Source organism: Natrix helvetica (assembly GCF_964273705.1).
Source record: "Natrix helvetica genome assembly, chromosome: 1".
Classification (NCBI taxonomy): Eukaryota; Metazoa; Chordata; class Lepidosauria; order Squamata; family Natricidae; genus Natrix; species Natrix helvetica.
Window position 1 is genome coordinate 71,923,719 of NC_138548.1, and position 12,905 is coordinate 71,936,623.

General features: G+C 40.8%; 1 protein-coding gene across 5 annotated transcripts in view; it reads left to right on the plus strand.

Annotated features, from left to right (window-relative positions):
* The window catches only part of MAPKBP1 (mitogen-activated protein kinase binding protein 1), a 139,339-nt gene that overhangs the window by 82,229 nt on the left and 44,205 nt on the right, over positions 1–12,905 (plus strand). For all 5 annotated transcript variants that reach the window (XM_081935481.1, XM_081935485.1, XM_081935484.1 and 2 more), the window contains exons 9-16: positions 291–451; positions 4,720–4,909; positions 5,960–6,106; positions 7,324–7,508; positions 7,594–7,685; positions 8,592–8,717; positions 10,876–10,946; positions 11,478–11,599. In XM_081935481.1, coding sequence (XP_081791607.1) covers positions 291–451; positions 4,720–4,909; positions 5,960–6,106; positions 7,324–7,508; positions 7,594–7,685; positions 8,592–8,717; positions 10,876–10,946; positions 11,478–11,599 — 1,094 coding nt within the window. The remainder of the gene's footprint in view (positions 1–290; positions 452–4,719; positions 4,910–5,959; positions 6,107–7,323; positions 7,509–7,593; positions 7,686–8,591; positions 8,718–10,875; positions 10,947–11,477; positions 11,600–12,905) is intronic.

Below are 12,905 nucleotides of genomic sequence, written 5' to 3' on the forward strand. Positions count from 1 at the left end.
AAGTGGCACAGATTGTCTCTTCTGCCTGTGGAATTCTGGGAGTTGAAGTCCACATGTCGTAAAGTTGCCAAAGTTGAGAGACACTAATCTAATCATTGAAAATAGGAGCTTATAATAATAGTTCTGTACTGGTAGTTAATGGAAGAATACCTCCAGTTTAGTTTTTAACCCTTATGTTTAGTGATTCCATCTCATCTTCCTTCAGTTTTTCCCCTTCTTTCTTGACTACGATTTTCTTTCATGCTTAGTTGTGTTATGTAGTGGCTTATGCTGATATCTTATGTCCCCAGACTACTGTGGCAAACTGCATCTCCGTGAACCACGATTACATCTTCTGTGGCTGTGCTGATGGTACTGTTCGGATTTTTAATCCTTCAAATCTTCACTTTGTGACCACGCTCCCTAAACCGCATTTCCTAGGGACAGATATCGCCAGCATTACGGAAGCCAGGTAGGAAAAGTAAAGACCCAGAAGCAACTTGTGTCAGAATTTAGCTTTGCTCTCCGTTCTTGCATTTGCAAGTACATGTATAAGCCGCCCAGAGTTACCTTCAGGTAAGAGGGGTGGCCAATAAATTTTACAAATAAATAAATAAAATATTTCAGTGAGCAAGAGGGAAAGTTTTTGGTGATGAAAGGGTTTCTTTCACCCATACTAAGCTGCAACTTCTATCGTCCCCAGTCAATGCATAGCATCATGTTTCAGGAGGCTGGCAGAAATGAATCTGGGACAAATGTGCCAAGGTGCAAAGCAGTGTCATGCATTAAAACATGTAAATTACTTTCTAATTTTCTGATTTAGAAATACGTTGTAACTCTTCACTCTACTTCCTTTTGCTGTTTTGCATTTTTGGGGGTAATGTTCATTGTTTATTCTTTCCTTCCTTAACCAATTTCTAAGGCAAAGTAGTAGAAAGTTTTTTCTATATTGGACTCACCTTTGCTTTCAAGATGGTACTTTTTGAGATGTCCCTTTCTGCACACTGTATTTCTGGAGGCTTGTCTGTCTCTTGGTGATGACATGGGTAGTGCTTATTCTGGTGTTGCTGGTGCTTCATGTAGTACAGCTGGCTGTCAGTGTTCCGAGTAACGCATCCGCCAAAAGCAAAACTCTGAGGCAGGTAGATTCCTCAAAGAACATATCTATTGGATACATCATATTGACACAGCCAGTGAAAACTAATTCTAAAAGTTACTGCGGTTTTCACCTAATTAAAAGAGCGAAGGTTTCCCCTCCCAGATGTCACCGATCACATTGTCCAATGAAAGTAGCTGGCAGGCTGCTTGGTCACTCCTCTCCTCCTTCAATCGCCACCTGTTGAGATGACCTTGGTTTTCACAATAAAACTTTTTGTTTTGACTGTTAGCTGGCCTATCTACTTCTCCCCTCCCACCCCTTTCTCTGGGTTCATGGCAACTATGAGGCTGCAAAAGATGGCTTCAGCCAGGTTCTCTTCAAAGTTGACACTGGCATTAGATATGGTCACATTCTTGGGGTAACTCTGACTGGCCAGGACTCTGTCCCATCTCAAGAATATCTTGAAGTACAGGTAGTTCTCAACTTACAAGAGTTAGTTTAGTGACCATTAGAAGTTATAACAGCACTGAAGCAAAGTAAATGAGGAGGCCAGAACTGTGTTACTAACTGAACAACTGCCATGATTCACTTAAGAACTGTGGCAAGAAGAGTTATAAAATGGGGCAAAACTCACATAACAACAGAAATGTTGAGCTCAATTGTGGTTGTAAGTCAAAGACTACTTATAGTCATCTTGGTATATTTCTAAAGTCCCCAGAAATTAAGATCTGTCAGAGAAGGCCCTTCCCTTTCTTTAGCTGGGGGAGAGGCTGAGGTAATTCTTTTTGTATAAGTGACATAGAGCATCACTCAGTCAAAAAGATGTAGACTGAGCGTATCAGAGCTAGCAAGGTGAAGTCTATAAATGTTTAGAGCCAGCAGCCTGCATATTTACAACATCTTCTATTAGAAAAACCGGGGCAATATTTGAATTAATACAGAGGCACATATATAAAGCTGACTTAGTGCCTGTCTGCATGTGTTTGAATTAAATGCATAACTTTCTGAGAAAAAAAAAAGTTTTGATATAAAGGTAAACTTCAAATATCTCAACCAGCTTGTTTTTCCCTTCCCATCTCTGCCCACAAGATCTATTAATGCTTTGTAAGCTTTTAGCAACCGTTCCTGGCAGAGTTTTAACATGCACTGCCATGGTAAACTAACAGAGAGAAATAGAAAATTAGTAAAAATGTACAAAGCATCTGTCTGTGTTCTTGGAACATCCTAATGAACTTTCAATGCATTGACTCCTGGCCTCAGATTTTTTTTTAGTGACTTGGAAAGTCCAAGGTACTGTGTAGCTTAAAATATGATCTGCCAGTTTAGTTTTAGAAGCTGTAAACTTGGAAAGCTACGCATATGCACACTGTTGTTCCTCAGCTCATTTATAGTAAGCTCCCTTTGGACTGCAGTTTTGCCTTGCATGGCCAGATTTTTTATGACAGACAGAACGAACAATTAATGGGAGCTGCATCTTAAAATTGGAAGGATTCGAATATGTGGAATTGCTCACAGAGCTTAGAGTCCTTTCATACTCTTTAAAAGAATCCTCCTGCTATTGGATCAAGAAAACCGTATTTTAAAAACCTGTTTTTTTAAAAAAAAATCTATTAAAAAAATCTGACAATTTTAGGCTTGTAATTTCTTGCCAAGCACCCAAAAGCATGTGGTTCTAATTTATGGGGTTTAGAAACTGATTAAATGTATAGGTGTATGCATATTTCCTGCATCAGATGTGGACAGCAGGTCTTTCTCCTTCTGTTCTGGTCACTTTTTACACAGGCACAATTGAGAGCGTTTTAACAAACTGCACCACTGTTTGGTTTAGTAGCAATAGTGCCTCAGATAGAAAGTCCATACAGAAAGTGGTACGAACAACCAAGAAGATTATAGGAAACTCATTTCCCGTCATTCAGGATACTCTTATAAGCACTATGTGCTTGGAGCTCAAAGCATTGTTAGAGCACCACACATCAACTTTACAATCTGCTTCTGTTGCTCCCCTCTGGGAGGAGGTTTCAAGGTATTTCTAGCAGGACTACCAGATTCTGTAACAGCTTTGTTCCCTATGCCCATCCATCTGGTAAACTCACAAGATTCGTTTTTGTCACGATGTACATGCATACATCTGAATTAGACTGTGTTACTTCTTTGAGCTGCATTCAACGAAATGTCATTTTAATGCATGCCAATTAGTGTACATTCAAAGTGACAATAAAGTTATTTTAAGTCATATTTTCCCCTGGAGTTTAAAAGAAATTGAAATGCACCGTTGTCATGATAACCAATTCATGCAATCCATTCTTTGTGCCAAGGTTGCCTGGGTATTTCCAAAAGCTCACAGTTTTATTAAATACTTGACTCTCAGTACAGTATTATTATTATTCAAGCATATATATTTTTTAAAAAATATATGAACTGTGAGAACGGAACTACAATTTTGTCTGGGGGACCAACAGTATCTGACAGGGTTCGCAGAAGAGATAGGGAAAGCATCCCATCTTCACGACTACCATCTCCTCTTTAAGCAGGAGGTGGGAATGCAAAATAAAAAACCCCATACTGCACATCAGTTTTCTTTGGGGCAGTGAGCTAAACTGTGAACTGTCCAGAACTAAATAGGGCAATTCCACAGATCTCTGTGGCCCTAAAGCCCACGGTCGCTCAGTCTTGCTTCGGTTAAGCCAAAGCCAATTTCCTCCATCTCACAGCTTTCTTGGCCTCACAGCCTCTAGACAATGGGAAAGAAACTTGAAGTGAAGTCAGACTGGGGTATGTGGGTTGGCCTATGTGTGTGGCTGCCTGTGTTTGCATAATTGAGTATTATTGGTATACTTACAATACTTAACCCCGCACTGATGGAATACCTCACCCAACTGCTTAAGGTAGCTATTAAACAGGAAGATAATGTAGAGCTCTGAGGAACTTTGCAGAACAGGGTTCCAGGTACAAATCTCTCTTCCCCTGCTAACATCAACCAGAACTCACCTCAGAGGAAGGAGGAGAAACACTGCAACACTGTTCCTCACTCTCCTTCCAAAACTGGTCCCAGTTTTGGGATCTATGGATAGATACTATGATTGATGGTCCTGAAAGCTGCTGAGAGGACTAGGATGGATGACCATTCCTATCCTGACCCTTCTGAAGGTCATCTATAAGTGCAATCAGTGCCATCTCAGTGTTACATCTGGTCTGAAACTCAGCAGCAGTAAGGAATAAAGCCCCAATATTATTGCAATAGGATAGGATAATGCCTTACGAAACCAAATCTATTCACTCTGAGATCTGATTACAATTTAAGCTATTCTTGTCTGACTGAAGGAAAGAGATTAGGTCTGCTGGTTTTAGGGGCAGCTAAGTCATGCATTCATATGGCCATAAGCCACCACACACTCACCGTACATTTGAAATCCGAGGATAACAATGCTGACTGAAGGATTGTTACACAATTACAATGGCGTGATGTATGTGCAGCATTTGGAATACTAGAAATGACTAACAGCATGCAAATATGTAACCGTAAAAAATACTAGTAGAACAGGCCAATTTCTGAGTTTGTCTCCTTTTGGCAAACTTGCTGTCTTTTGTACCTTTATATATATCGACTATTTAAAATTATCCATTGTATTATCTCTTTGCAGTCGGCTTTTCTCTAATGTGACCGATGCCAAGTATCCAGACACCATTGCCTTAACCTTTGATCCGAATAACCAGTGGCTGTCTTGTGTTTACAATGATCACAGCTTGTATGTGTGGGATGTCAAAGACCCCAAGAAAGTGGGCAAGGTTTATTCTGCGTTATACCACTCCTCCTGTGTCTGGAACATTGAGGTAATGTTAAGTCACAAATATTGATACAGATGCATTGAGGGTCACTAACAGTATCGTTTCTGATTTCCTACAAAATTAATGTGTTTCAGAATTAAGAAATGTGGTTTTTCTTGTTTTCTTATAATTAGATATCTCTGCATTTTTTGGTATTTAGGTTATATTTTTCATGCACACTAATGATTAACCATTTAGAATTAATGGAAGGGAAAAGAAAAGTAGAACAATCTACATTTCTTTAGCCACATAACTGAACTTGTGTATATGCTAGAATGTAGATCAGCCTTCAGACAATAATATAAAGCAACTGTTTTAAATGAAAACCTAGATCTGGGTAATAAAAAAAATGAGATTTCTCTGACTGCTTGTCTCCAGTAACGGTCTGTGTGGCTGCTGAATAGACACATACTGTTGATTTTCCATTACAAAAATATATTCAAGCCTTGGGTTATTGTCCCAGTTCTTGGTGTTAGCCATTTGCTTAGTGTTCTTTCAAAATCCAGTTAAAATTAAGGTAATTTACTGCATGCACGTCCTGAGTATCTTTCCATATTGTCTTGATTAATCCTCTTTGGAATTAGAATAAAGGTTCAATTTGCACCCTGCTTCTAGTTGTCACAATTATGGCAGTAGCCAAGTGCTGCTCCCTGCTGGTTTAGATATGTAAGAACGCTCAAAGGATAATGAAAGTATATAGTGGTTCCATTTGCATCAGAACAGAATCTTTGGGATCCCTATATTGACAAATTCCTATAGAAAGGTCCGATTGCCACAGTATCCCAATCACATCATTCTGTGAAGCTTGAATCCCATGCTATAAACAGCTTTGGTAAAACCAGCTTCAAAGATTAACAAAGCAGAATATTTTCATAGAAAATGAAAGTGTGAGGAGGTTTACCTCTCTCTCTCTCATACCTGTGAACAAGCAGTAAGGAGGCCTGTTTTTTTTTCTCTTGGGTTCAGTCCTTCTTTGACAGTTAAGACCCCCACCATCTCCAGTTTTGGAGAATATAGAGACTGTTTCTAATTCTGTTTCAATTTCTTTCCCCCTAGATGTACCCTGAGGTAAAGGATAGCAATCAGTCTTGCTTGCCCCCAAACACCTTCATCACTTGCTCCTCAGATAACACCATCCGCCTGTGGAACACCGAGAGCTCAAACATCCATGGGGCCTCCTTGCATCGAAACATCCTGAGCAACGTAAGGCTGTCTGAGCTCAGGATAGAGGACATGGCTTAATCTTTGACTTAAAATGAAATGGAAAAGAGCAGTCCATTGCATGCACAATATTTATTTATTTAGACAATATTGAGATGGCCTAACTCCGGGTGGCTTACATTTTCTTTATTTTACACATTTTCTTGTCGATGCAAGTTTTTTTTTTTTGCTTATATCAGGAACTAAGATAAGATTAATCTATGAAAGCTACCCTGGTATATTGCTATTTCAATCTCCCAGTGGTGTGTGTCCGTCCGTCTGTCCATTTTTGGAATGAATAATGTGTGATTGCTTCTTTAAATGGTTCTCTGCAACTATACATGTATGTTGTTGATATCTTGTGAGTATACTATTAAAATAATATAGGTGTACAAATCAGCTGGCTAAGTATGAATGGCATAATGCTGTATAGGCATTCTGATATTTTATTTTCTAGGAAAGAATCAAACCAGGTTGGAAATGTACTTGTAACACTACTGTAAATAACCTTACCTCAGAACTGATTTGAACAGATGCTTTCTTCTTCTTCTTCTTCTTCTTCTTCTTCTTCTTCTTCTTCTTCTTCTTCTTCTTCTTCTTCTTCTTCTTCTTCTTCTTCTTCTTCTTCTTCTTCTCCTCCTCCTCCTCCTCCTCCTCCTCCTCCTCCTCCTCGTCCACCACCACCACCACCTCCTCCTCCTCCTCCTCCTCCTCCTCCTCCTCCTCCTCCTCCTCCTCCTCCTCCTCCTCCTCCTCCTCCTCCTCCTCCTCCTCCTCCTCCTCCTCCTCCCCTATCTCCAGTTTTAATGCATTCAACTGTGTGTCTATAGAACCATGTGGTGGAAAAAAATGGGCTTGAAATACATTAGTTACATAATGCTATGGAATTTACAGCACTCTTTTTGCCAATTTTAATTTCCACAGTGCAATAAGGGCCTTGTGCAGAAACTCTTTGTGAAATCACATTCTTGCATTACTGTCCTGTATCCATGTACATATTTAGCCTTATAGCCTTTTTTTAGTTGTATCTAGTTTGATTATATCTGACCAAAATGTAATATTTTCAAACTCTGAAACTTTTTTTTTGCTTTCCTATGGTATTGTGCATTTCCAGTTTTTGTCTCTTTGTTGCTGATATTAAGAGAAATATTAGTATTCAATACTGCTTTTATTCTGTGCCTCTGCTTGCTTCAAATGGAATCTTTGGCTTGTCTCTTTAGGATTTGATGAAAATCATCTATGTAGATGAAAACACGCAGGCCCTCTTGGACACAGAATACAATACAGCTGGAGGAGTAGAGAAGGCTGACACACAGGCCATAGATACAAAAGTGGGGATTCGGACAGTGTGTGTGAGCCCTACTGGGGAGCACCTGGCCTCAGGGGATAGGATAGGCACGCTCAGGTAAACCTTGGAGTTTTGAAGAATGTGTCCCTGCATAATAACACCAAAAGAATCCTAACTGCTTACTTGCTTGTATCATTTTCAGGATCTATGAATTGAAGCCCCTAAGAGAGATGCTGAAGGTAGAAGCCCATGATTCAGAAATCCTCTGCCTTGAATATTCCAGACCAGAGACAGGTAAGATTTGACTGACTGATTCATTAATCCATTCATCTTATATACTGGTCTCCCTAGAACTTCTGGCACTTAACAGTGTTGGATAGATATCACATCCAAAGTAAGTAAGTAGCAATCTAGAACTAAGTAGAAATTTCCTGACAGCACAATTAACCAGGGGAACAGCTTGCTTTCAGAAGTTGCGGTGCTCCGTCACTGGAAGCTTTAAGACAGTGGTTCTCAACCTGTGGGTCGGGACCCCTTTGGGGGTCGAACAACCCTTTCACAGGGGTCGCCTAAGACCATCGGAAAACACATATTTTTGAAAAAATACAGAAAACAAAAAATAATTTTATGGTTGGGGGGTCAGTGATGGCTAAACTTTTTGTCCTCATGTGCCAACCCCCTTGTGTGCCCCGCACCCGGCACATGTCCATGTGACACCCCCCTGCATACTCCTCTCCCCCCACACATGCGCATGTGAATCCGCCGTGAATGTGTGAGTGACCTACCCCATGCCCCATTTTGGCTTCTAGGCTGGTGCAGGCAGCCTTCCGGACCCAAAATGGGGTACGGGAAGGGGCACGCTCTGTTTTGGAACTGGAAGGCCTCCTGCACCAACTTGGAAACCAAAAGGGACCATGGGGGTGCTGCATGAGCCCCAAAATGCAATGTGAGCATCCCTCACGCATATGCCCCACCCCTGCGCATGCACGTGTGTTCACTTGGCAGGTAGTGGCTGGGTGTATCCTCATTCCTCCTTGGTAGCCCTAATAATCGAAGTTCACAATATGCTTCTTTCTTTTAATTCCATGAACCATCTGTGTTCTGCAATTGTCCAAATGCCAGTGTATTCATCAATGATTAGTCAAAGAACCTCAGTTTCAGATAAATAAGCATTCTGCTCCTTTTTAACCTCCTTAACAGGATTGAAGCTTCTAGCATCCGCAAGTCGGGATAGATTGATTCATGTCTTGGATGCAGAGAAGGACTATAGTCTACAACAAACCCTGGATGAACATTCATCTTCCATAACTGCAGTGAAATTTGCAGGTACTACAATTCTGTTTATGAATCAGCAGAAGTTATTTGCTCGTTTGAGAGCAGCTCTTTGTGATCTGCCAAGGTTTTCTCACCCCCACCTTTTCATATGACCCAAGTTCTTGCCTTATTAGTAATAACCGCCCCGAGTCCCTTTTTGGGAGAGGGGGCGGTTTAGAAATCCAAGAAATAAATAAATAAAATAAATAAATAAAATTATCCATGGTGGCACAGTGGTTAGAATGTAATACTGCAGGCTACTTCTGCTGACTGCTGGCTGCCAGCAGTTTGATTCTCACCGGCTGAAGGTTGACTCAGCCTTCCGTCCTTCCGAGGTTAGTAAAATGAGGACCAGGATTGTTGGGGACAATATGCTGACTCTGTAAACTGCTTAGAGAGGGCTGAAAAGTACCGTGAAGCGGTATATAAATCTAAGTGTTATTGCTATCCCAATAGTGAGAAAATAACTTGTAAACATAGAGCAGAGCTATACAATATTCAGTTTTCCAGATGCTGCTGAATTAAAAGTTCAGTCCAATCAGCAATAAGGATGTGGAATATTATAGTTCATTAAAAATAGCAGCAACATGCTCTCCATCTCTGGTGTACAGCTTGCATACTAAATGTTTGTTGGTTTACTGTAGTTAGCAATCAATTTATTTTCTGTCAAATTGCTTTGCCCTAAATTGCTAGACAGGTTATTTTGGTTATTTTGCTTTGTGTTATAGAATTGATTATAGAGCAGTTTGTAACATACTGATCCTCTAATTTCTGATGTGGTAGTAATGGAAAGATATTCCTGCCTTCTAGCATGAAGTTAAAGTAGATGCCATAGTGATTTACTGTATGATTATCCAATTGTCCACAGTGTTGTATTTCCTGAATAGTAAGGTGTTCTAACTATTCTAAATAGTCAATTCTTCTCTCATCCAGTGAAAAATATGGCAATGGTTTGCTGAATGTGTAGTCCTGCAGGTGTTTAAAGTGGTCCATTGAGGCCAGTGATAAAATGAACATATGGCTAATAAAGTTAATTATTATCGTATAGAATGGCCCTTGATTGCTGAGCCTAATTGTGGCCACTAATGATTCTCAGGTTGGATGGAACTTGATTCATTGATATGACAAGGACAGTTGTTTGTTATCATTGGAGACAGATTCTCTGTCCAACCTTAATTATAGTTTGTAAACAACCCAATTGTTTAGTACAGGTAGCATCAGCTCTTCCCTTACCATCTGCACAGGCTGGAGGTGGTAGTGCTGATCTCTCCTGGAGAGATTTCCCCAAACTTAATTGCAATGTCAGAAAAGAATGAGAGAGGCTCTTTAGGTGGGCTGAATGCTTCTAAAGTAAAAAAAATCCAACTTTTTTCCTATAACAATGATGGCGAACCTATGGCACGCGTGCCACAGGTGGCACGCAGAGCCATTTGTCAGGGCACGCGAGGCGCTGCCCTGTCAGCTGGCCAGCATGCATGCGCGTGCTGGCCAGCTGAGTTCACCCTTTTTAAAAGCCATTTTTCGTCCTCCCCAGGCTCCAGAGGCTTTATAGGATTTTTGAGCACTCCAAAGGCTTCAGGGACCGTCAGGAGGCTTCCCTGACGCCTTCGGAGCGCTCAAAACGACCCTCCAAGCAAACCGGAAGTGACTTCTGGTTTGCTCGGAGGGTCGTTTTGAGTGCTCCGAAGGCATCAGGGAAGCCTCATGGCGGACCCTGAAGCCTCCGGAGCGCGTCTGGGGGGGGCGGGGGAGGCTGTTTTCGCCCTCCCCAGGCTCCTATAAAGCCTCTGGAGCCTGGGGAGGGCGGAAAAAGCATGTAAAAATGGGGGGAGGGCCTGTAGTGCGCACATGCACACTGGGGGGTCGTGCATTGCATTATGGGTGCAGCATGCCCGCACACTACCCCCCCCTGCGCTCCCCCCATTTATGGCACGCGAGCCAAAAAAGGTTCGCCATCGCTGTCCTATAACATAGTAGGAATGATAAATGGTTTACCTGGCTCAGAGTCTCTAAACTTGGCAACTTTAGACTTGTGGACTTCATCTCCCAGAATTCCCCAGTCAGGCTAGAGAAACTCTAAGGCATGAGTAAGAGCATACAGAAGAAATTAAAAGGCATTTGATTGCCCATCTTCATGTTTATGGGCATTGATATTTTTCTTTTCCTTCAGCCAATGATGGGAAGGTGAGAATGATCAGCTGTGGTGCTGATAAGAGCATCTACTTCCGCACTGCACAGAAGGTAATTCCTTTGGAGTAGTCACTCTTTATATAACATGTGTTGTAGATTCTAAGGGGATGGGGTAATGAAAGCAAAAGCTTTGGACAATATTCTAGGCCTCATGGCTTTCTTTCAGAGAATAAATTTTTTAAAAACCAAATGTTACAAACTGTATAATAATACTGATCATAGAGCAGTTTGATCATTGTCTCATTGTAGCAGGGGTGAAATTCAGCAGGTTCTGACATGTTCTGGAGAACCAGTAGCGGAAATTTAGAGTAGTTTGGAGAACTGGCAAATACCACCTCTGACTGGCCCCAGAGTGGGCTGGGAATGGGGATTTTGCAGTATCCTTTCCCTGCCACACCCACCAAGCCACGTCCTAGTAGTAAAAAAAATTGAATTTCACCACTGCATTGTAGTCTTTTCTTTCTTACATTTCCTGGTGAGACACACATAGTTCCTCCAGGGGGGAAATATTTTACATGTGCACTGATACTATTTGATTAAATATTGTGGAGGTGTCATTGCTATTGTATTTCTTGTGTTTAGACAAATGATGGGGTCCACTTTACTCGTACACATCATGTTGTTAGGAAGACTACTCTTTATGATATGGATGTGGACCCTAACTGGAAATATGCTGCTATTGGATGCCAAGACCGTAACATCAGGTCAGCTCATAAATTCTAATAAAAGCTTCCTAGTTCAAATGCATCTGGAAAGCTTATATTTTTAAAAGTATATTATTAGAAGGAAATTAAATTTTGACCTAGCTAGGACATGTCAATTTTACACACATGTTGCCTCCATTAAACCTAAAATAATCTTGCTTTGTTTTTCTGAGGAGATGTGTGTAATCTTATTTTTTTAAAGAGACTTTTACGTGTTTAATTAGCTTTTCCCCCATAGAAGTTAAAGTTATGGCTTTGAACATTTTAATATTGTCTTATCCTCATGATTCGGAGCAAGCCTCACCAAATCCATAGGACCTACCTCTGAATAGGTATACTTAGGATCCAATGTACAAGTAGTTCTTTACTTACAACCACAATTGAAACTGGAATCTCAGATGTTGAGTGGTCATTAAGTTAAACACCTATGTGATTACTTTGCTTAATGACGGAAATCCCAATACTCCTTGTTGTGGTTGTTAAGCAATGTCCAGGTTATTAAGTAGATGGAACAAAAGAGCTGCCTGCCATGTGTGGAGAGGAACTCCTCCAAAGGACTGCAGAAGTGGAGCAGAGATCTTCGGGATCTGAGTTCCATTTCTTCAGCCATGGAAAGGTATTCAGCTCCCCTCTATGTGCAGAAGAAAAGTCCTCCTCCAGGCAGATGTGGAGATCAGACCCTTAAGACTTTAGCTCTGTTTCTGTAGCCTGGAGAAAGAGTTCAACTACCCTTGACAGGCAACTCCTTGAGGCAACCCTCAAGGATGAGAGAGAGTCTTATGTGCAGATGGCACAGCTTGCAACCTTCACTGCCGGCTTCCCTATTGACTTTCTGGGGAAGCCAGCAGAGAAGATTGCAACTGGAGATGATTACATGATCATGGAACACTTGGCAATTGGTCAAAGTTCGAACAGGTTGCAAAGCACCTGAAATGCAATTATGTGACCGCAAGGTGTGTATGTGATGTTTTACAATAGCTGAAAGTGCTTTATACATTTGAGGTACCTTGGTTCAAAATGTTTTGTCCTATGATGCACTGTTTTGCCTCAGTAGGCATGAGTTGTAGTAGTACAGAGACAGAGGTATTTTTTAAAAGAGATATACAAATTCATTAAGATAAAGGTATTTCTTTTAGCTATGAGCAACTATATGGAATTTATACATTCAGCATTCAGGTGTATGAACAATATTGGACTCATTTTGATAATTTTCCAGAAACATTTTGCTGGTTGCTATAAAACATAAATAAATAGCTTTGCTTTGATTTAAGAGTAGAGAAGTTTCTTTTTTACTGTACGTCTGAAT